This window comes from Varroa destructor, unplaced genomic scaffold (assembly GCF_002443255.2).
Source record: "Varroa destructor unplaced genomic scaffold, Vdes_3.0 BEIS01000002.1, whole genome shotgun sequence".
In the NCBI taxonomy this organism is placed as follows: Eukaryota; Metazoa; Arthropoda; class Arachnida; order Mesostigmata; family Varroidae; genus Varroa; species Varroa destructor.
Window position 1 is genome coordinate 13216747 of NW_019211455.1, and position 23373 is coordinate 13240119.

The 23373-nt window shown below is 42.5% G+C and overlaps 1 protein-coding gene across 3 annotated transcripts; it reads left to right on the forward strand.

Moving 5' to 3' along the window:
• The first annotated feature begins 475 nt into the window (after positions 1-475).
• Positions 476-18074, forward strand: LOC147757397 (uncharacterized). 3 transcript variants are annotated; one of them, XM_086980524.1, is made up of 4 exons: positions 476-1995; positions 5599-5782; positions 15435-15484; positions 16505-18074. In XM_086980524.1, exons 1-3 carry the CDS (start codon positions 1789-1791, stop codon positions 15467-15469), a joined length of 426 nt encoding a protein of 141 aa, XP_086836650.1. In that variant the 5' UTR covers positions 476-1788; the 3' UTR covers positions 15470-15484; positions 16505-18074. The 3 variants fall into 3 exon arrangements, with proteins under 3 accessions (XP_086836650.1, XP_086836651.1, XP_086836652.1); XM_086980525.1 differs by lacking the exons at positions 15435-15484; positions 16505-18074 and having other exon boundaries at positions 5599-6426; XM_086980526.1 differs by lacking the exons at positions 15435-15484; positions 16505-18074 and having other exon boundaries at positions 476-1469; positions 5599-6426.
• Positions 18075-23373: the final 5299 nt, after the last annotated feature.

Below are 23373 nucleotides of genomic sequence, written 5' to 3' on the forward strand. Positions count from 1 at the left end.
GGGCTACATAAAGATTAGTTAGATGTTGACGGCTATCATACATAATACGATCAAATACACAGTATGATGACATGAATCGGTATACAGTTACGCTCCCGCCTGAACGCGCCTGAATCAAAAATGGTCCCAACCAATGGTCACTTTGTTATTGAGAAGAATGGAAAAACCTTTTCCGTTATCTACTTTTAAGCACGTGTTGATTCTTCATACTGATTTGTCTATCTGTGAGCTTCGCCACCTATACGACTACTAGAGTTGCATTACTGTTTTTGTGATCGCAGCTGAACAACCCTCGAACAAGCCTTTGAGTACCGATTATACGTTCAGTCTTTAGAATGGTGTTCCATTCTGTGAAGGATGTTCATGTCTGCCAGGTTCCAGTGGTACCGCTTGAAGTACTTCAAGGAAAAGTCATGTACTGTCGAGCTAAATCTGGTAGCTTCGTAGATTTGTATTTTCCGATTTTATAGAAATATAACGCAAATAAGATCCGGCAAATTATAAGGCTTAACGAAACATATTTGAATATTGCCTCCTAATTCGTTAGAGACTATCCTGTCTTGTATATACGAGTATATCTAACTGTCTAACCCACAAGATTAGCGTATACGTTCGTTCACCCACATGGTCAGACAATAGATGAATCTTTGATATTTGTTACTCTCTTAAAACTTCTGCTCGTAATGATATATGAACTTAATCTTTTCATTTCCATTGATCCCTTTATTCTCTCACCTCTTGTCACTTCACTCGTACCCGATTGAGTCTTTTCCCCTTTCAATGATCATTCCGACGGCGAAGAAAGATTAAGCCATGCTTCTGTATATAGTTGAAAGTTACGAAGTACAATAGTGAATGTACTCTATAACTGTGTCATCTGAGAATGTATCTGGCCAGTTGGGTTAACCATTTTACTGTGTTTCGTTGCCTTCGTCGACAGGCCCCCCGCCCACCGCCCATTGCCTGTGCATCTGTCTGCTTGTCGTCATTAATAACAGAACTGATGCAATTGTGAAAAGGAAACAAATTATAAAAACGAATTTCCGGAAGCAGGATGTGTTGTTGACGGCGCCAGCGGATGCAGCACGAGAAGTAGGAAGCCAGACAGAATAGGTGGTTGAGGAGAGTTGCCGGTCCCGTAGGCTCTACTCCCCATTCTTGACTTAGGCCCTTTGCGTTCGCTTCTCAGCGTTAGAAAAAGCGGAAAGCTTGGTGATTTTTTGAGGTGACTTTAGAGCGGCACCATCCAGCCAAACAGGAAGCCAATTTGGCCAGTCTCGCTTAGACAGGGCTCGTCGGCAGCTTCTCACAGGCCTGGAGAAATAGCTGCGGCAACATCTGAGAAACCACGGCGAAGCGCCAATGTTCGGTGCGAAGAGCAACAGCTTAGATTACGCTGTGAACGTACAATAAGCGATCGGACGCTTTGCTCCATCACTCTGCTTCTATGCGCCCGTCAACTATCCGAGGTTAGTAAACGTGTAAACAATGGACGCGCCGTTTGTAGATGGAGAAACAATGTCCATTTTTCCCGAATGAATAACGTGAAATTCACTAGTAGCTTAAATAGACCTTTAACTGCTGTAAAGGACCGTACAAACGCCAATCGATGGCATGTGCACATATGCGTTTTAACAAAATAAATCAAACACAGATCAGTTCGTAGAACTCGTGCCTGCCATAAAATTGATTGGTTCTACAATGACATGTGAATTAGGACTAAGTATAGGCCCAGGCAAAAGCCTTGCGCTACGGAAAAGATGATGAAAGACAGCTGCGAAAAGCCAAATGTTGGCTGACACGTCTGTGATAGCTACGATAAGAAGAAGGAGGATCTGCCTAGTGGCAGAGAAAGATTCCGTTGATACGAAGGTTAGTGAGAGCAAAGACATACGACTTCTCAAACTTTCCGCATCTGTTGTGGAAAAACGGGATTATGCAAACTTATCTGAAGACAGGAAACACAATTCCTTTCACACAATTCTGACATTAAAAGTAAGTATATACTAAGAAAGCGCGACTTTTTTTTACATTGAGATTCAAAGTAGCTACGATATAATATTCATTGTTATGTAGCCTCTTGTAGCTATTTGTCCTGCATACCCCCAAATCAGTGGGGGTGGGGGCATCTCAGAATTAGCTGCACTGCAGTACCTTTTATTTAACTGAATATATCTATAAATGAAGTTAGAACAAAAAACGCGTCTATTACGAAATACATGTATTTCACCTACAGATGTAAACTGAAAATTTGCAAACTATTAAGCGATCTTTGCCCTACCTTATATCTATATTTGGCACGCTTTACGGATAATCTTTATCTTTAGTCACACACGCGAATTTCACATGGCACCATCTATATGTTTACTGTTTGTATCTTGTCTAGCTATCGGGGACGTACAAATACGTTCTCGACGCTTAATGTAACTCCATATCGTTCCAGTCATCGTGAATAGCAATGCCCTTAATAATATGAATCAGTTGCAGAACAGATGACGCATATGGGCCATAGCCGCGATTTTCGTAGGGGTCTCGTATGGCAACAGCGTAACCACAATCTAGCTTTTCCATCTTCTAATTCTATTTAGTTTTCGCTTGCTCCTTTTTTATCTTTCAGTCTTAGGATATTGATGCCGACGACCAGTTGGGGGAACATTCGTTTGTTGCATCCTCACCGTGCTCGATTCTTCTCAATATCTTCCTCTCTTCACGATGTTTCCCCCGTTGTGTTCTTCTTTGAAACTGGAGAAGCAAAGCCGGGGTAACTAATTCCCATGGGCCTCCTTCTGAGTCTCCTCATGCCGGTCATCTTCTGCACAGTACTAAGGAATCGAGATTTGTTGAGTCACCATTTGCCCTGCTGCTTTGGGAACCTCTGACTCTTCCTGCTGAACGAACAGCCCGTTTCACTGTCACTGTCTTCGGTTTCTTTATATTCCTTAGTGGTCCTCGTTTCTTAGCTTTTTTCCCCGTTGTGAGATAGGGATAACAGGACACGTTGCTTTGCTCGAACTGATATAACTGTCCAGGTTCTATCTGTCTGGGCAGCGTCACATCCGACCGTTTCTAGCTTATTTCTCTCCGGATAGTCTCTCGCCAGGGGCGCCGATGCATTCCTCGTTCTTCTTCAACGTACTTTCGTATAACATTAGTGTGAACTACCCCTTTTTTAACTATTATCCTGCTTACCCTTTATCTTTGCTTCCTCGATTATCTTTTCATGTCTTTCGCCGTACGTACGTATAGTTGTCAGGTCCTAGCAAACCCCAAATCTGAACGTAGACAAGATCCCGCCTGACAAATAGAGGCGTACCACTGCAAGACATCGGCCGCAAGCCGTTAATCGCTCTCTTTTGTACACCTCAAATGGTAAAGTGCTCCCACATCTCATAGGAACGCTGCCGTCTTCTATTTTTACTCACTCACTACCTCATTTTGTTGGTTGCAGTCACCGGACGCGCTGCAAGTACATTCTGCAAACTTGCCTTCCTAACCGCTGCAATCATCCACCATAGTGACCACAACTACTGTCGCCACAACTCGCAGCAACAGGCACCATGTCGTCTTGTGATATATTGGACGCCTCTAGTCGAAACAGGACGACATGTAGTGTGCAAGGACATCATCCCCGTAAGGCATTCCTGCAGGGCCCGTCACTAGGCCCCACGAGCGCGCTGGCTTCAGCTCCAGCCAACACATACGAAAGAGTGGTGCACGTTCGTCCGCCGTCCTTACGTTGTCCTTCGGCTTTTCTGGCCGTAGGCTTTACGCTCCTATTTCGTAGTCCTGTTTCACAGCCGCAGCGCAGACTGCTTCTGCCACTGCTGAGGGTGCCGCTCTGTGGCGAAGGCCAGAGCTTGCTCTGCGCTCGTCCCTTTGCTCTGAGCTCTCGTGGGTTGAGTGATAAATCATACAATATTATTATAATATATGTTAATGCGAAGGACCGAATGACTGACCCGGCTCGGTTCGTTGCCACCGTTCACTGGCTAGTCATACACGCACGCGCACAACTGGGACAGCGAATTCTGCTTCTAGTTATAGTATTGATAGTCGAAATAGCTCTAGTTCAGGGAGCACTAGATACATGGTGGCGTGTATCTGGTCGTATTCTACGCTGTGCTGGTAATATCTTGGTGCTGTGGCAGCTACATACGTGTACGGTTCATCTAATAAGTGGCAAAGGAAGGTGGACATATAATAACTACTGATTGCCTGGGCTAGCAGTATCGTGCAAAGCTCACCGTTGGCGTTTACCTTCAAGCTGCATGAAGGGATCACCTATACCGGCTGTGGAAGAATGGGTACTTCATCCAGTTGAAGGATAATCGGAGAAAAATTATGGAGGCTAATCAGTATTCTCATTGATTTTCTGTTTTCGTTGATTGACATTGAAGTGTTTCCACTGACCAATACTTATCGACACCTGACAAAGACGATGATATTATTAAAAAAGCGAATATATGTGGAATAAACATCTAGATTTTTTATGCTATATGTTAGGTACGGCAGAGGTTCCTGATACGTCAACTATGGAAGTGCGCGAATTTTTCTATGGACTGCACAATTTAAGTGTGTTTCCCCTCATTCGCTCCAAAAAGCGAGTATTTCTTAAAAATCACGCACCCATACATTTGATTGACATATATATTTAAAAAATCCATTTTATTTGTACATACTCTGATATGAGCAGCGAGCATTTACCACTTAACATACATTTCTAGCAGACTATGCTTGCGTATATCTCTAGTAAATTGCCTATTGCATCCTCCAACGTTGGCCAAGGATTGCTATGGCGTCGGTCGCGTAGTTTTGTATGTTTCCTGTGTTATCGTTGGATGTTCGTAGAAGGTCTTGTTTCCGCTACTCCCTCATCTAGTCGTCTGCCACCGGACGAATAAATGCCGACTATGTTGCCGTTTACCTGCTGCGTTTGTTAGTTCGGCTACTGCAAACCTCCGATAGCCAATGCCCACTCGCCTTCCAGCCTTTTTACCGTCCTTTGCCAGCGTCATCTCCAACGTGTTTTTCTACACGGTGCCAAATTCGACTGGGGCGTAGACCTATGAAAGCGAGCTCCGACTTTTCTTTGGCGGTAGCTGCGCGGCCGAGGCTTCCATTTTTTGTACAGATCACAGAGCGATGTAGCCGAGGCCTTCGTTTTTTTATACAGATCACAGAGTGACGCGGCCGCGAATGCGTTTTTATCCAGCGATCGGATCCTTTGCTGAGGTTCGGCCAAGGTCTTAGCCGTCGACCGCCTTCAACGCCATAGTACAGCCCTGTCGCTACTAGTCAATGGCCTTCTCCGGCTCGGTTTGCTAGAATTCACAGCCCACCGGCTGCCTCTCGCTCACTGCCGACTCAGCCGGTAACATTGATTAAAGGTGTGTGCCGCCGGTTCCTCTTCATCCGTTCGCGTCTCATCTTCTTTTCCTCACTGTGCTGCCTTCAACTGCCCTACTGGTGGGCTATGCCGCGGTCCCTTAAGCGACTATCTCTTGACTGCCCGCCACTTGTTTGCCGCGTAGAACTCTTAAGGCTCTAGATGTTCTTTTCTATCTACTCTCATGTTGCACCACCCGTTTTGTGTTGCAGATCGCAAACTACACGACGAAAGCGGCGATGGGAACAGCGGCGACGGTAGAAGAGAACGAAGCAGCCAAAGGTTTGCCTTCGCTTTTGAGGAGCTACCTGACGAAGAGCATAGCAGCGTGTGGACTCAAGCCACCAAAGGCGCCCGGTGGGTTGGAGAAACTTGGAACGTCCGATAGTCCCCAAGGTACGTCGGCCGTCTACTCGTAGTATACGGCAGGTAACTAACAGCACAGTGCCGGTGACGTTCAGAATCCCGTCATCCAGCGAATCGCGTCGGCGAGATCGACTTCTGACAGGGCTAAACTGATAGGAAGACGCTGTAGGAATGACGAAAGCAATAGGACCAGATGCCAGGCCACCAATCTACAACGGCGCTCAAGCTGAGCAATTGATGTTACGATCAGGGTGAACATGGTACGAGGTGGATCGCGCGACGCTCACTGTGCAGTAGTCTTGATGCTCAGAGCGTAGACGTAAACGAAGTGACAAGAGGACCGCACGCTCTCGGGAGGCGGTGTAGCGAAGGAGATCCGGAGAAATCATCACACTTGACGGAAAATATGTTTTTAATTTGTCTATGAGATAATCGTGTATTCTCAGACACGGTATAAAAAGATGTAGAACGGAATATGAAAAGTTAGGTTACTACTGTTCTGGAGTCAAGTACGGGGCAAAATTATAAAATTAAAGGATTCCGCTTCGGCTACATAGAAGTTTAATGAAGGAATTTCCCTATGATGTGATGGATATACATATATTTCAAACGCTCGGTGGAAAATTTTATTCGATTTGTTGGTCAAATATCAAAATAAATGTATTATCATTGAAGATTAAGCGGGTTCATCTCCAAAAGCCTGCGGATAGTGGGGTAGAGTAGAAGTTGATGTGGACCGCAAAAGTTTTATGAAAGTGAAATAGAAAATTGCTTTACCGAGATTAAGGTTTCGCCGTTTCCGTTGTCATCAAATTCAGTGGAATGCATTTTCCCAGCGCATTAGCAGATACTAAGGCGAACTTAGCTAACTTTTGAATTGAACTTGTTTACGGAATTACACTTCGCATTTACTTCTGCAGGCACGCCTTTGTTCCTTAAGGTGACGAACAAACACACAGGCACTTCACATAGACAGGCCCAGTAGTCAACTATGTTTAAGGAGCTGTAAGGCTGACAAAAGTGAGGTTATGCGCGCCTAGTGCAACTAGCAAAGGCTTAATGCGATTGCTGGGAGTAAGCTACGCCGGACCAATCGAACTGCCTCTGCCGCTGCGTTCGTGGACCGCATACAGGTTGGCTACTCCCGTAGCACAACGAAAATCGTGCTAAAACTACGGGTGCTTTAACTTCCCGTGATATCAGCAGGACCACACAAGAAGACTTTGGGAAAGTTAAACGAAAAAGTGAATTCTGTGGCTTGCGCGCTAGAAACGTTCAACGTTTGCAAAAAAGCGCATCTCTTGAGAATTGACTGTGGGTAGACTGGGCTTGCGTGGCAAACTGCCTACGGGCCTTATGAACGAGACAAGTCAGAAAAATGGGCCGTATAGAGTGCCACCGCATTGGTGCGGATATAGACAGACAACATGAACAGGCCTTAACACAAGTCCAGTGCAAGTTAGTGACCTATTGGACGTTGGCAGACAGTGAAAATATTTGGTGAGCTTTGTCGTGCTGATTATTAACACATCAGAGGTAAAACTATATGCTGTTTGACTTAAATAGAGCTTTTAGAATAATTTGTGTTGCGTCCGTAAAGAAGGTCTGCTTTGTGCTAAATATGTATTGTTCTCAGGGTTGGGCGTCGTTTATAGTTAATTATAACTATAATTATAACCAACACTAAATTATAGTAGTAATCTATAACCGTATACCAGTCGATATATTTGTTTTACACCTGATGTAATAATGGGTGAATGATCTGCGCTTTGAAGCACGTTAGTAGGCCTTAGAATCTTTAAGTATTGCTACAGATTGTTACCCATTAAAAGATATCTGCGCTAGGTGCGTTAGGTTGAATGTCTTCTGCTCGATAAACTTCAGCGAATAGATTTCAGTGTGCGCAAAGTCCGATATTCATAAAATCAACCAGCCAATGACAGAAGTCCTGACATCGCAGACGCAACCAATATATTGTCACTGTCAATGTACTGGTAAGCGCTTCATATATACGTAACTGGCTACAGGTAAAATTTGCTTGGGAATCTCTGGAGAAGCCGACGAGAGTGAAAGCTATAGAAGTGTTGTGTTCCAACAATCTCGATAGTTTCTCTTCAACGGCTCGATGACTACACTATTAGAAATGTCTCGAAAGGCGTCTCGTCTCGATAATGGTTGAATTGAGCTATCGACGTAGAGAGCTTGCAGATTCGACGATCTGTCTCAAGAAGAAGAGAAAAAAACGAGAAACTCTGGCGCTCAGATTGAATGAAGCTCCAGACTTGCAGAGCACTACCAGACGGGTACCGTAACTACGGTGGAGCTGCTCCTGGTCGACCGATATCGTTTAGCTCATAGCCAAGCCTCGCAGTGTCCAAAGCTTGCTCGTGTTCTTGTGAACAATCGGATGAGGGGCTTCTAGACTCTTTTGGAGTGGATGATTTCGAATTCTATCATCATGGGCGTCGTTGTCTTGGATCAAGACGGATTTTTCTAAAGGACTAAGGCGATGACACCTAGGGCTTGGCAATGATACAAGGGAGGGTTGATGCTGATTCCAACTCTTTTGATCAATCTGCCCATGGACCACTAATCCTGAGCTAGCCTAGGATGAAATTTACCTTAAAAAATGTCCCTATGCGTCCTCACTGTAGGCGCTCACCATGGCGTCTTTTCGTGTGTCAAGTTCAGTTTAACAAACAGGTAGAACGTCGAAGTCACCACGTGTAACGCTTCTGCTACCGACTAGTGAATTGTGATACGCCTGTTGTTGAAGTGCACGGTCGTGTTATCAATTGCTTCTATAGAAATGACAGTCTTCTTACGAACATCTTTATGGTTAGGCTTGATAAATAAAAAGTAAGCTGAAAAAAGGACTTTGTCGAATGATCAAGAAGGTCGTTTCAAAAAAAACAAAAGCTTAAACATGGCTTGGACGGAACATTGAAACAGTATGCATTGTATGCAATGCTTAGAGAGCATATCAAAGTTACTACTTAAGTTTTCTACAGTTACAATCAGTGGGTAGATAGATAATTATTAAGTCAGTACGAACAAGCTAATATAAACTGGTGGAAGAGAATCATAGTTCCCTAGCCAAGTGTATGCATGAACAACGCGAGATCGGTAACAACCTTATCAGGGGAAGCATACGGGAAGCATATTTTCAACATACGGAGATAATGTTTTTCGCATCATAGAATTTGATTAATGCTAACATGAGAGTCATACAAAAAAAACATTTTAAAAAGAGTCATCGGTGTTTCCGCCATGGGCCAAATCATTTGAATCTCAACAGACTTATAGACGCCTCCGTCATACTGCAATGGTGATATGTTTGCTTAGTAAATTTAAGGAGTCCGGGCGACTAGAAAACAACTGTTTGAGGCACCACTTAACCGCTGTACTGGCGGAAACTTGAACGATGTATTTATTTAGACGTAGTTAAACATGAGACGTATTTCCGAGGGTACGGAATGGAGGGTGTGCTCTACGTACGCGAGCGTTGCGAATAAAATTATGGTAACAAATTTTCTGGCATACGGTTCATGGATAAACGATTCAATTAGGACGTCGTGCTAGTTCCGGCGTTTTCGATCAACAGTATAAACAGGATAACAACAGTATAAAATAGATCGTTTTTCATTTTAATCGATTTTTTTTTAACAATATGAGCAAAATCTGAATGATTTTTTTTTTTTTTAACTAACTAGTTAACGAGAATCTGAAGCGGTTCCCAGTGGTTTCAAAGGCTGATTGCCGAGATAATTCAAAACAGCTGACTGCATGTAAATCCTTACAAAGGATTCTCATGATTTTTTTTTTTATTATAGATGAAAATAGTATCCGTTATTTGTATGAGTCGAAGGATAGCGGCTTTGCCTAATGTACCGTAATTCGAAATACTGACGCCTACTATTTATCTATCTCCAATCCTCGCACCCTTGGTTCACCATAATTTTTTTTACAAATTCGATGTATTTGCATACCCGGTTTGTTTGGCCTGAGTGATCAGTATGTATTTATTTTATGACGATTAGAAAACCCTTAGTTTTATTATTCATTGATTAAAACCTTTGATAACCATTATATATAGTACTGTGATTAGTTACTAGGTGCTGTTCACCGTGTGGAATCTGAGACTCAATTTCTATAGTGTATTCCTTCGCATTTACCTTATCATGGTTACTTACAAGCGTCGATACTCTCTATGAATAGATCGGTGCTCGACTCGGCTGCATTCTGTTCAAGGGCCGTCGGTGATTGGACGTCCGGCTTCGGAGAATCATTTCGCTCTGATGGTGAAGTGGCCCATAGGTGTGGTCGGCTTCCTCACTAGCCTTAGTAGTACTTTCACGCTACCAATCGCTTAACAAACGTATCGGATTTTCGTGGTACTGAGGTCAACGTCCAGCTGGCCAGCAGCGTCATGACGTGACCGTTCATGCGTCGGCCATTCGCTGTCCCAATGCTGAAATAAGATGTGCAAGCAATCGAACCCGCCGTGGCATTCCCTGTCTAACTGAAGTTATAAAAAGAAAGACACTTCGAATTTTTTGGAGTTATATTACTTGTTGAATGCTCCTTGTAGTCCTCAGTTTTTTGCGTGGCCTACCCAAAAAGCTACAAAACTGGTTTCTTTTCTGATGATGAAGCATTTTCATAGCGTCGAAGAAAGAACCAATAGTACGGCCTAGTACACAGACGAATTGTGTGTCTTGGAGCCATACTGACGTCGCTGATGAGTCGGACGCCGAACGGACGGACGGACGGACGAACGAACGAATGAAGTACCTAAGGAAAGCGAAAAAAGCTTCTTGGGATCCCATCAAACGAGAATTTCAGCTCTTTTTTATTTTCTTATTTGTCAAGGCTAAAAGGTTGCAAGGTGCCTGTGAATACAACACGCGGCCAGAGTAATAGATGGATCGGCGTTGGTGCCCAGACTGCGTTGAAGGAGCCACAACCAAAATAAACGTAAACAAATTGAAGTTTTTTTAGATCTTCCGCATGTTGCAGTGAGCGAGTGAGGTTTGCGAATGCTACAGGAACGTTGAACTGGGCCTTGGCTTTCGGGCGACTCCGAGCAATTCCATGCCAAATTTATCTTTGAATTTACTACTGGTTCATTTTCTACGCTGCACGTACGAGACGGCGTGCATATGCGGAATGTTGCAGTTGGATTGAGGCAAAAATGTTTGCACGATAAAACATTTCGATCCTAAAAAGTTTTTTAATGTTGAGGGTGTCATGCTGAGTTTTGGCACTAGCCAACCATAATAATATGACAAGTGCACTATAGCAAAGGTCTATATTGTGACCCTGAACCGCTTCTTAGGCTAAAAGCTTAAACAAGATAAGGCATTAGAAACAGTTGATACACAGTATCAACTGCCAGTCTCAACAGTTAAGTAAGATTAAACTTGAAAAAAATTATGTTATTATTGTTTATCGCTTATATTTGATAAGGTTCCAGATTAGGCCACTGATGTCGGAAACAAGAAGCTTCTCAACCACGTATGTTTGTTTTTCTAAAGCGGTTCTGATTAATAGAACTATTTTAAGCGCTAAGTAATAAGAAAAATTAACCCGGAATCAGTTCCATGGACAACGAGCGTTCATTTGATGCGCGCATCAGTGTCAGCTTCAAATCACTGATATGGCCGCTGTCCTTTGAGGGTTTCTAGCCGAGTTGCTCAGGCTTTATCCGACATGTTTTATATGTAGATTTCAGTTCAGACATCAAAAGTATAACTTCGTCAGCAGTTATTTATAAGCTTTACGCTGATGGTCTTAAATTGTATCGTAAAACAAACACAAGGCTCGCAGTGAGCTACAAGATAGTGCTAAGTTGTAGAAAAGGCATGAACCGTTTTTTAGCTAGATAGCTTTAAAATTATATCTTTCAAATAAAATGAGTCGGGCATCATTTCGACAGTAATTGGTGTGCTAAAGTCACAAAATGCCTTTATACAGACTTAGGACATGGGGCCTTGAAGATGAAATTTTTACAAAAACTTGATATACTTTGCACTTGTTATAATAAAAATACAAATGCTGTCCAAGTCCATAAAAATGTATGCGATTTATCATCAAGATGCCTTATTGGAAAAAAAACGGCCTAAAATAGTTTGTTTTGAAAATTGTCGTAGGTACCTCTCGCAGTGGTCGAGTGATTACGTCAAAGGTCGGAGATCGACCGAGACCGATAGCTGAGTAGCCATAATATTGTCAAAAAACTAAAAGATCGTAAGCCAACTTAAACGATAAGCTCGATATTTTGTATGAAGTAAAAGAATATACTCGATCATATTTTCATCTAAAACGAAACAAAATGTGGCCACTTCTAAAACCGCCGATCACGAGGAGAGATGAAAAGAGCTGTTCACCTGGGCTACAAACAGCGTATATTCTTTATAGGCCTGGGTAGCACTTGTATATTTATCATAGAAAAATTGCGAAATATTTCATAGAATTTTTGCAAAAATTTTGCTTATCTTTAAAACGTTTTATTTTAAAGCTGAGTCGAGACGTTCCAACAATCTTCATGCGTTTACAACTAGCGAATCGCCGTTTTCATATGATACTAATGTTGACCCTTACGTTAGCTGAGATCGGTGGCTTTCTCGGTGAACAAATATTAATACTCTTTTCAAATACTACAGTGAAAATGACACGCATTAACTTAAGAGCTGTTTAAAATCTCCGAACCACTGGAACACCCGGGCTCAAGCTTACCCAGATTATTCGAGTGAGTGACAACTTTGTGTGCAATGGATAATTTCTGCGTTTTATTATAACAATGCCTAAATGCTCATATCAATTTTTACAAGGGTCCAGGTACTCCTTAGTCCTCAGATTTGAAGGGTGCAATTTACGAAACACATCGAAGCGACTGACTCTGAGTAATCCAGGTTTATTAGGCCAGTATCAACTGGCCTAGTAAACCTGGTGAATGAAGTACTACAGATTTAGTGCCGATGGTAAATCTGCGCAGATAGGGGCAAATTGAGATAATTTCCGTAATTATGTAACGTAGTTTAATCAAACATGGATTAAATATCTGCATAAAAATGCCACAAGAAAAGAAGAATAATAATATGTCCCATTGTTAGTGTCATAGTTCATATATATCTTCATATAACATTTTGGTGTTTGTTTTTGGTGAGAGTAATGTAAGAAACTTATGTAAAATGCAGTGCTTCGAATCATTAAAATGCTGCCTTAGGCAAAACAATCATCGCCCTAACTTGTTATTATCATAAGCAACTCCTCGACTGTCAAGTTAGCAGATGATAATTGCCACTTACGCCTGATATTCGAGCTGTTCTATCTTTGAAACATAGAATTGACTACACTCGTTTTGAGAACTCGAAACGAAGGCCTCTATCCTGCACATCGAACGACCTTGATTGTACAAAATCTCATTAAATTCCGTCGCGTGAACAAACCACCCTTAGCAACGTCCTATTATTACATTTAGCGAGTCTCTCGTTCTCTTCAACTATTTCTTATCTTCACATCGATAGTTATCGCCTCTGAAACTGGGCTTACGCACGTACGCAGTTTCATGCCCTGCTTTCCTGAAACGCATACGCTTCCTCTCTGCTGAGAGTCTGTGCACTCTTGGACATACCTCTGTGCTCTCTGATTGGAATGGATTTTCGGCTTCTGGATCTCGCATTTCTGTAGTGTAAAAGTCTGTGTCATTTCTTCCGGGGACTCATTAAACAGAACCAACAACAAAGGCTAAGCAGCAACCAGCACAAAGGCTTGCTTATAAAACACCAGTTTCGCGCCCGCTGTTTCGGCCGCAAAGGCTCATTTGCAGAGTCGATCAGAGTCCTGAGAATGGTATTTTATTTCATTGAGCTTATGTCGTCTTAACGCCAATGCCACCCTAAGGGGGCAGCGGATGCGGAAAGTTAGGTTTAGTATGGCCGACCTATTGTATTATACAATAAGGTTTTTTTTACCAAACGTTAGACTCATTTTGCCAAGGTCTCTTTCTTTTCGTGAAAGATCTGTTGCTATTTCATTGACGAAAGCAGCCTGGTAGCTGTCTCATATCACTCCCTTCATCTTTTCACCACCAACCTAACCTAAAACCCAAACTACACCCCATAAATTGTGCCAAAACGAACGTGATCAAAGTTGGAATCAACTTGGCAGATTCAACGATTTTCTTCGCCTTGTCGTTTCTCGTCTCGTTTGTCTAGACATCTTTGCCACTCGCGTAGCATCCATTGGCCGCAGACTTTTCTCAATTTGGCACACAGACCAAGTAAGATCTGATGCGAGATTTGTCCCATTCACATCACTCGGACTCCATCATCCCCGATTTGCTCCTCTTTTTGTCGTGAGTGTTTTCTCCTCTGTGTTTGCTAAGCGAAGCAGCACTAACTGGCCGGCCAGGCACAATTTGTCCCGTTGTATGTTGCATACAGCCATCTTAGAAATCTCTACCCTACAGATTTCCTATCAGAAAACGGTCGCAAAGATATTGGCTAGAGTTGATACTCCCATAACATCACAATGAAAAAAGAAATGTTAGCACCGATAAACAATTATAGCGGGACGCAGGCCGACGTTATGCTACAACGCTCATGGATATCGAGGTTTTCAATTTCTCTCTTTTCAACTGCTTCAGTAGTAAAGCGCTAACTGGCCTGTCAGCTTTTCCGCTCGATATTTTACTTCGCCAGCTTTCGGCCTGGTGGTCTCGATCACTTCGGTTGCAGAATAACCTAAGCGTCAAGTCTTTGTACAGGAAAGGCTACCGCTTCCTTTTTAGCGTTCTTTTCAACCCATCTTGCTGTCCCTTATCTGTGCCAATGGATAACCTTCATAGGTTCGGTCATCCTTTCTCTAGCTATCTATTTCTTTGTTTTTTTTTACGTTCCCATGTTCGAGCAGAACCTTTTTCGGCTTCTTTCGTTGTTGCTGCTGCTGCTCGTTTTATTACAATGCCGACAAATGACGATGTTACGTTTGCCGGCATCATTTGATGATGGCTTGTATATCCGCCATATCAGATTTGGCGAGGGCCATATCATCTACCTTTTCCCTATGCTACTTTTCTGCTGCAGAGCTTCCGTGGAAAGGTACAAATAGAAGAAAGGCAAGCTTCGGAGTACTGCCAAACGAACTCGGAATATGCTGGGTAATAAGAAAGCTTGTAGTTTCGTCGACGTTAACAATAACATAGTATATGTTTCAGTGAACAGTTGTGTCTTCGTTTACGTCGAAGCTGACTTGAAAGCCACCTTAGTCTATTTATAACTATGGACTAAAATCTCATAGAGAGCTAAGAATGAATACAATATACGACTTAAGTTAGATAATCAGCCGTCCGACCGCTGCCAGATCCCTTAACGTTAATCTCTATTATTGATGATTTTTGCTTTGTACAAATCGATTATTATTCTTTGTCTCTGATTCACTATTCAGGCGTCTCTGTAATGCCTGTAATAGATTATCGTTATGTAATGGTTACCCTACAAAGCAACATATATATATATATATATATATAAATTTCACAGTTGGTATGTCGTATTAGATCATCTAGCATCGTTCATTCGTTTGGTTCTGAAGCAGTGAAAAAACAGAATTTTTTCAAGGAATCGACAAGTTAACTTTAATAAAAACAGCTAACGTTTTTTTTGGTTAATTTGTGTTTCAGATCGCCATGTAGTCCGTAATCCGTCCCCTATCTAACGTCATCGTAACTGAGTACGCAATTCGTTTTATATGCCAATCGTATGCCAACAATATAAGGGGCATTTTAAATATATTAAAATATATTGGAATAGGACGCAACTGCACAGTAAATTGGTATCAAGAACACTAACGAATCTGAGGAATCACTGAGTTTCACTCTAAGCTAAGAATCTGAAACTTCACCAGCCCCCTGCTAGCACTATGGCCGAAACGGCCTCTACGATACATATATAAGAACCAATTCGCCTTTAAGTAATCCGAACTATATATTTGCTAATAATTTTAAGCGCGAAGATATGAAATTCACAACAAATTTTGCAAAAAAAAATTACTTCTTAGCGTTTTCAAGACATTGGAGTTGATCCCCTTTTTCAATATCCTACGGGGGTAAACACCAATTCTTATACCAGATGTCTTAATAATCAAAAATACGTGCTACCAAATGTCTAGCAGGATTGATAATGTTCTCCGTTAGGGCTATTTTTTCTGCAATGGCAACTTATGAAACAAACGTAAACAAACCTCTCTCATTTGGCGCTCATTCTAAATACCCTACGGTCCTGATGGTCAACATCGCCATATTTATTAATTGGTGACTTGAGAATAGTGAATGAGAATCATAATAAATTATTACCTGAACAATTCATTATACACCAGCATAGATTTGCTGCGTCTATCTCCGTGAGAAGCTACCACCCTGCTACGCTACAGCATGAGCTCACGTGCAGTCACATCCTAAGGTGGTTGACCTGTCACACCCCGTCGTTCTCCAGAAAGACAAGATACACAACGTACACCTGACGTTTTGTGCAAAACCCAAGTCTCAATAGAGGATAAGGTTAGGTTTCCTAAGTAGCATGTATAGATTGCAGCGTCAAAATATCGTTAGTGTTAAAAAAGCTATGAAACAAAGCCATTTAAACTAAACTTGATGTGAATATCTGTTTCTAGCAATATAGTTGGCTTATTTACTGTTTTTATAAGTAGACTATATCTACACCTTTCGCTGTTATCTTTTTCATTTATCGGCAGAGTGCTTCGCTAGTTTTGGACGGGTGCCCCGAAGAACGACTTCGTTCGCTCGTTCCTTCAGTTTGCCATTACAACATCGACAACGTCAACGATGCAATCGAGATGGGTTGGCCAAAACGTTTCTCGAGTCGTACCTTTCACATATCTCTTTTCCTTTCGTTCTGTCATCGCAATGCCGCATTTGCCACAACGTAAAGGCGACGGTGGCATCGGCAGCAACTGCAGGTCGTATCTCGTCGTCCGCTGAGGGCTCAAGTCATTGCTCGAATAGGAGAAACAGCTACCCCCGGGGGTAGGGGAAGGGGGTATACCACCACAAGGCCGCAGTATTCTCTTGGAGGCCGGGTGCAAAGGATGCCGCCTAAGCGGTTCCACAGGACCCTGGGATTGCAAGAGCGTCGTGGGAGGAGGGACCATTTGTCAACCGCCGTCGGCTGGTGGACGCAAGTGAGCCCAAAAATGGCCTGTGTCGCTAGTTCTACGGTCCTACGTCAACGGTTGGCGCAGCGGCGACAACCCACCGCCGGCGAATACCGCACGTTTGCACGGGACAGCAAAAGACAGTGTGTGTCAGCATGTGTGTGCCTGCAACGTTATGTATGTCTTGGCATGTATGTGTCGCAAGAAGGTATAGAAGACCAACGGATAGCGCGACAGCCGCCCAAAAAAACGAGGGCAATAGAGCGTTGAAGGTAAACCGCTAGTGGACGACAGTAAGGAAAAGAGAGGATCCATAGTAGTGACGGTGTACGGCAACGGAGATCAAAAAACCCAAGAGGAAGCAGCAGCGGTCACCAACGACGATGACGCTGACAACAACAAAGTCGGGCACGATGACGACGAAGACGAGCGAAGCCGAGCCGAGCCGAGCCAAGCGAAGATGCGTTGGTGAGGAGAAGGCCTCGCGGAAGACCCCTCTAAGGAGGAGGTTCCGCGGCATCGAGAGTCGCTCCCGAAACCGACGATTTGCCTCCAACCGACCAAAGGACAAGAAGCAAAAGCTCCAAAAGCCCCGAACAACACAGCGAGCCGGAGACATCAGAAATTCTAATCCAGGCGTGGGGCTAAATGATCCATCCCGATTTGTTGATTCCACGGGGGAAGAAGCCGCAGAATGGCGTTGCTGTAACCGAGGTGAAAGAAGGGGGACGACCCCGTCAGAGATCAGGCCGGTATCAATGATGGGGGTGCGAATGAAATAACGACTGGTGGAAGGCCACTGTGTCAATTAGCAAACACTGGCTGGCAGATCGCCGCTGAATCAGTGGTATTTAGCGTCAGTAGCGTTTATAGATGTAGGATCTATGACACAGTCGGTAACCCTGCAGCGTTGGATGGATGTGCTAGTCAAAAGAATATATTTCTATAAGCAAACGACACAGGGTAAAGGAAGCGGGATCAGCCTAAATAAGAAAACTTTTTCTATAGCACAGAGATGATTAGACGGAAGCTCTGCATTGTTTTTGTCCATAGACTTACATGTAGGTCACACTTTGATTCATTGGAAGAAAGTCTTCGGGACTCTGATAGTAGAGCCCAGCACTAGGAGTACATCGGTTAAATTAATGAATAACAGTATCAATAAAGCTTGGATGCCGAAAATTCACACTTACTTTTCCTTATGTATGAAATTTTATCGTCATTTGCTTTACTGTCAAATTTATCTGTAAACTATTTTTTTTTTAATCGAAATAAAACAGTTAGATGCGCACATGTTGATCGATGTTACTACTGGCTCCCCTCAGAGCGATTCTGCCTGCGATTGGCAGCCGTTTCGATGCATTAATTCCAGCACGCGGTCCTTTGCGCGTAGAGCGGCTGCATAAGTACCTTTACAACGAACTGGAAGATGAGCTTCCAATAAACAGAATGTCATATATCCGTAAAAACGGAACATATTAACAGAAAACACTATCTAATGGTGAATTAAATTGCTATAGCAAACTAAAGTCATCTTGCTAATATGCCAGAAATGGAAATGGGCCTTATATTCGGCGTCCTTTCCTGCTAGCCCAAAACAACAAGCAAGAAATATCTGACAATTGAACCTCTGGATTTAAACTGAATCGCGAGCTTTCATAGCAACCTGTACATTAAGTTCATGATATAATCTCTAAAAATTCACTCATATGCTATCAGATCACCATATCTGAGGCACTTTAGTGAAGCAAATAGCAAGTTGTCGCAAACCAAGTTCAACAGCGACAGCCTTGGATGTGAGCATATCGTAATGCCAACTTCAATTTGGCCCCTTCGATTGTATCGGCTCTCCGTCCAACCACAAGTTCTTACACGTTTGCAAAAAGCATTGCATGTACGTTAGTCCTTGGTGGGTTGGCGGGAAGTTAGCTATGACAGGCTGTGTAGTAGCGAGGCCCAGTCTCCGTTACGAATTCTATGAAATAAAAACACATACCAAATTTTAACTCGAGTAGATTCGACCCGTAGTTGTATTGACTGCCCGTAGTTTGAGAAGTGTTTATTATCTGGGTGCAATAATTTATAGATTGTACTCTACCAGATAAGCGCAGGTAAGTGTAAGCCACTTGGATAGATAAATTTAGATACTGTGGAAACTCTAGTATGTCAGCATGTTCATTATTAGACTGAATTGTTTCTTCAAACCTCGAATGCTTTTGGCCAAAGCATGCTATCACAAATTGGTGTTGGCCACCGATGTTGTGGTAGTATACCATTAGCGGGCTTGTTCCAGGTTGCTGATTTTAAGTGTATAGACGACGGTGCAAATGATATAGAGTTACCCACAGTCACTGATAGCAGAAACTAAGAGCTGCAATACGAAGAGATTGCTTTCATTTTTCCGCCATTCTAGCGTTTCACCGTCACCAATCGCTGAGTGAATGAGCGAAATTGAACGAGGTAGTTGAACTTATGGATCAGACGCCTTAGCATCCTGCTGACCCCACAGCAAAACCCCACCTACACGACGATATGCTGGCATCCGTGGCAGCCCCTATACTAGCCTTACTTGCAACGGGGGATGCGAATGTCAGAGATCCCCAGTGGCCATCTTTGCTCGTGTGAAAGTACTCGCCACCACTCATAAACATAGTAACGGTTTCTAAAGGAAGTCTAGGAGATGCATGACTATTGGGGTAGTAGGTCTCTTAGCCAGAGTCACGAAAGGATAAAGATCATGAAGGAGAAGGGCCGTCGTAGCACTTCAAGAAACCCCCACTCAGCCAGCCGTATTCAAACACGCTCCACAGCTAATTGGAGAAGGAGCTAAGCAAAGCAGTGCTTACAAAATGAGTTCATCTGTTATTTAGCTTGTTCTCTGCCTATCGCTTTAAATAAGCTCATTGCCAATTAACAATAAGGTGTACATGAGACAACAGCGTGGCGGTCGGGTCGGAGGTATTCGTCTACTGTTATTACCTTTGACGAAAGGCAAGGTTGTGTCTTTGTGGGATCATTACCCATTTACTATACCATGAGTAAGCGACTTTTTTGCATCATCTGAAAGTCAATGTCAGGAAAATTGATTTTGGCAGCAATTAAACACTTTTTATGAGTTGGACCAAACTGTGCATCTTATACTATATACTGCTTTTTTATAGTATAAAATTGTAATTCTGTGTTTGTTAGTTTCGGCTTCCACTATCCTAAACGATAGTGAACATGTTTTTAGCAAGTTTCAAGTCGTAAGAGACTAAGTGAGCCTGTGGTCTGTAAGAATTTTGTTGAGCAATTAATTCTCCTTAGTAAATAATGTTCCTTTGTTGCATTTTTTTTGGAATTTACATGAAGAAGCGTCGTTCGTTACGCAAGTTCAAAGCAACCTGATAACCACGACTAAGAGTGCCGTCGTTGCCATGTCGTTGCATTGTTGAAATTGATACGGTAATCCTATTAAAACATGTATGCAGATATACAACTGAATTTCTCTTCCGATACATAGTACGGTACGTAAGTTATTGAGCAAAGCTTCAGACAGTTGGATCCCAGCTAGAAACGAGGTATGCCTAAAACAGCTTAAACCACTGCCTGTCCTTAAGTTTAGTGGGCAAGTACATTACCACTGTAACGTCATGGAAATAGACAGGTGTCTAAAGCGAACAGAAACACACAATCTAAAATAGACTAGCTAGACCAATCCTAGTGCGTGCATATTTTACGAAAGTAATGAGCAAAACCTATCGACAGGAAAGCACACTTACCAACGTGTCTAACGTGCCGAAGGCAGGTCAACCCCAATGTCAACAATGATAATGAGACACAGTAGAAAACATGTATAATATGATTGGTAAAAAAAAAGTCCTTAAAAGATGTTAATTAGCTCTTTATTTTGACGGTCACAGTAACAAGGACCTTAGTTCAAGGTCAAACGCGATAGAGAATTACCTCATTACCACTTATTGGTGTTGTTGTTTGATTTTCAAGCCGTATGCGCTTTGCCTAAAGACCCTCGACTAATTAGCTGAATTTATATGTACCGGATTTTTTTTTTATCAAGAATTACTATCTCAGGAGTAACTCTCTTTTGTAGTAAATGGTACGACTCGTGCGCAATATTTTACCCGTTTCTTCCGATACAGCATCGTATGCAACTACATATGTGCATATGTCTGTAAGGTATGCACCCAGTGAGTGCAAATACAAGCTAGTCGGAAATACTGAGACACGAAAGTCTGAGTTTGTGCGCCTATTAAGTGGAATATATTTGCCAGCAGAAACGCCTGAGATGTTAACTTTATTCTGTTTGTTCATCGTGCACCCACAATAATTTCGCGTGTTTTTCGTTGCCCGACCCCCGGTCCCTTCGGAGCGTCTCTTGTACTATAGCAAAGGTTGTTATGACACCACCGCTTGTGATCCAAAAAAAAGATGCCGTTAGAGGACGTAAAGGTAGGTCATGATGGCGGCCGACGGATGCACCGCACCTACCAGGTGCAGACGGTTCAAGTAAACCTATATATACATATCTATAGTGGAAGTCTCTGGTAAAATGGCGCTAATCTTGACCTCGGTTGGCGGCGGGTTTTAACCAAATGAAATAGAAGATAAATGTAAAATTATGTGGGGACAAGTGACAATTACCAATCTGTGATCACTGTGTTCTCGTTCCGTTTAATCGAAATCAATTTATCGAGTATGCGTCCGTAGAAACTTTACGCACACCTAGAGACAGTTATTATTCCTGACGTTTACTGCAATTTATAGAATTTCTCTAATCGCTCTGAAAACACGATTATGCCCTGGTAGGCCGGCGAGCCTTGTGCTAAGCTATAGTGTGAGTAACCTTAATCACTGACTGAGAAAACGTGACTCCCGAAGAGCCTGTTTCCATGCTGCTAGCTAGTGAGCTTAAGGGCTTATGTTCTAATTATTATTATTAGCATATAGAAGCTGAGTAATGGGGTCGCATAAGTTTTGGTCCAGCTCATTAAAATACGTCTGTTCTTATTCTTGCATTTAGCTTATGTGATACCTATACTTCAAACTAAGCAGATGTAGTCGAGCACCGCATACATTTTAAAGGACTCTATCAATCTATTTGTCTAAGTAAAACGCTGTGATTGTCTGTTCTGATTGCGCTAAAACAAGGAACAATCTCTCCTACACATTCAATTTCGCCGTGTTGACGAAATTCAGATAAAGCGTTTCTAAGAATACAGATTGGTCAATTGGTCAGTCTGCCCGTTCAGCCTTTTAAAGTCGCTGCTGAAGCCTCTTTGAAGAACGCTACTAAATAAGTATGCTTAGTTGACCATTTTTGCTAAGTAGAGTATTGTGGGCTGAGCCAATTGTTGGATTAAAGTGCCAAAAGCAGGCAACAAAGATGTCGAACACATTAAGACCCGCGCTAGTCTATACCGTGATAAATGTTCCACACTTTATGACTTAAACGAACTATGCCTACGGCCGATTTCGAATCTAGATTTCTACGTGTCCCCCTGGATTTCTTAGGCGATCGAGGCGATTTCTTAGTAACTAGACGATCGAGGGGCCCCGATGTTATCGGGCCGAAATCGCAAAAAGTACCTTCGGCTTAGTCGATTTAGCGGTACTTAAATCAATTGTCTGAGTGAATCGCTTGCTTGCATTAGCTGTGACCGAAACACAGCGTCTCTTGAAAGAACTACGTAAATTATTGTGAAAAAATTGTGTTTTCCGTTCTATTTTAGCGGTTGCTCACAATTGCTTATAGACCGCCTGATCTAATCATTGTAAAGAATGAGCAGGAATAGCTTAATAGTACAGCAGTAACGTATTAGCGCAATGAAATGACCCCGAAGGATAGCGTGTTTGCGTGCTAATGTTAGGGATGGACTGTGATCTACCGAGTATAGACACATTCTATTTCGTGCTGGAACCCACTCAGCCGTCTGCTGCCGGACGTAAAAATTCAAACATTCCTATTAAATCTTAGGGCAAGTAGATTTGAATCCTAGCGATGACGCCTCGTTTCATGCTGTTTTGTAGTATTTTATAGATTGCTTCGTATTGAGAGCCCAGACTCGTCAATGCTACTACGTAATCGTGAATTAATATAATCATAAAAAAAAATTGATCGTGAAATTAATTAATTAGTATAAACGTTGCTAAATAAGTCTACTATACCTCAACGGTAATAACGTTGTTTAGTAATATATGATCCTGTTTTCCCACTGCTATGCACTAGCAAATGAATGAGCAACATAGAAAAGTGAGTCGTCATACTTTGCAAACGAGTCATTAGATCGATTACCGTGTACAACATATTATTGTATAACGCCAATAAGAAACACATACGTACGTTCGCAGAAGAGTTATTTCCGGAAAAAGGTCTAAGGTTGTTGTTGTCATTGTTGCTAATCGTGGACATGTGCACACTCCTAGGAGCCTCTCCAGTTCGACCAACACTT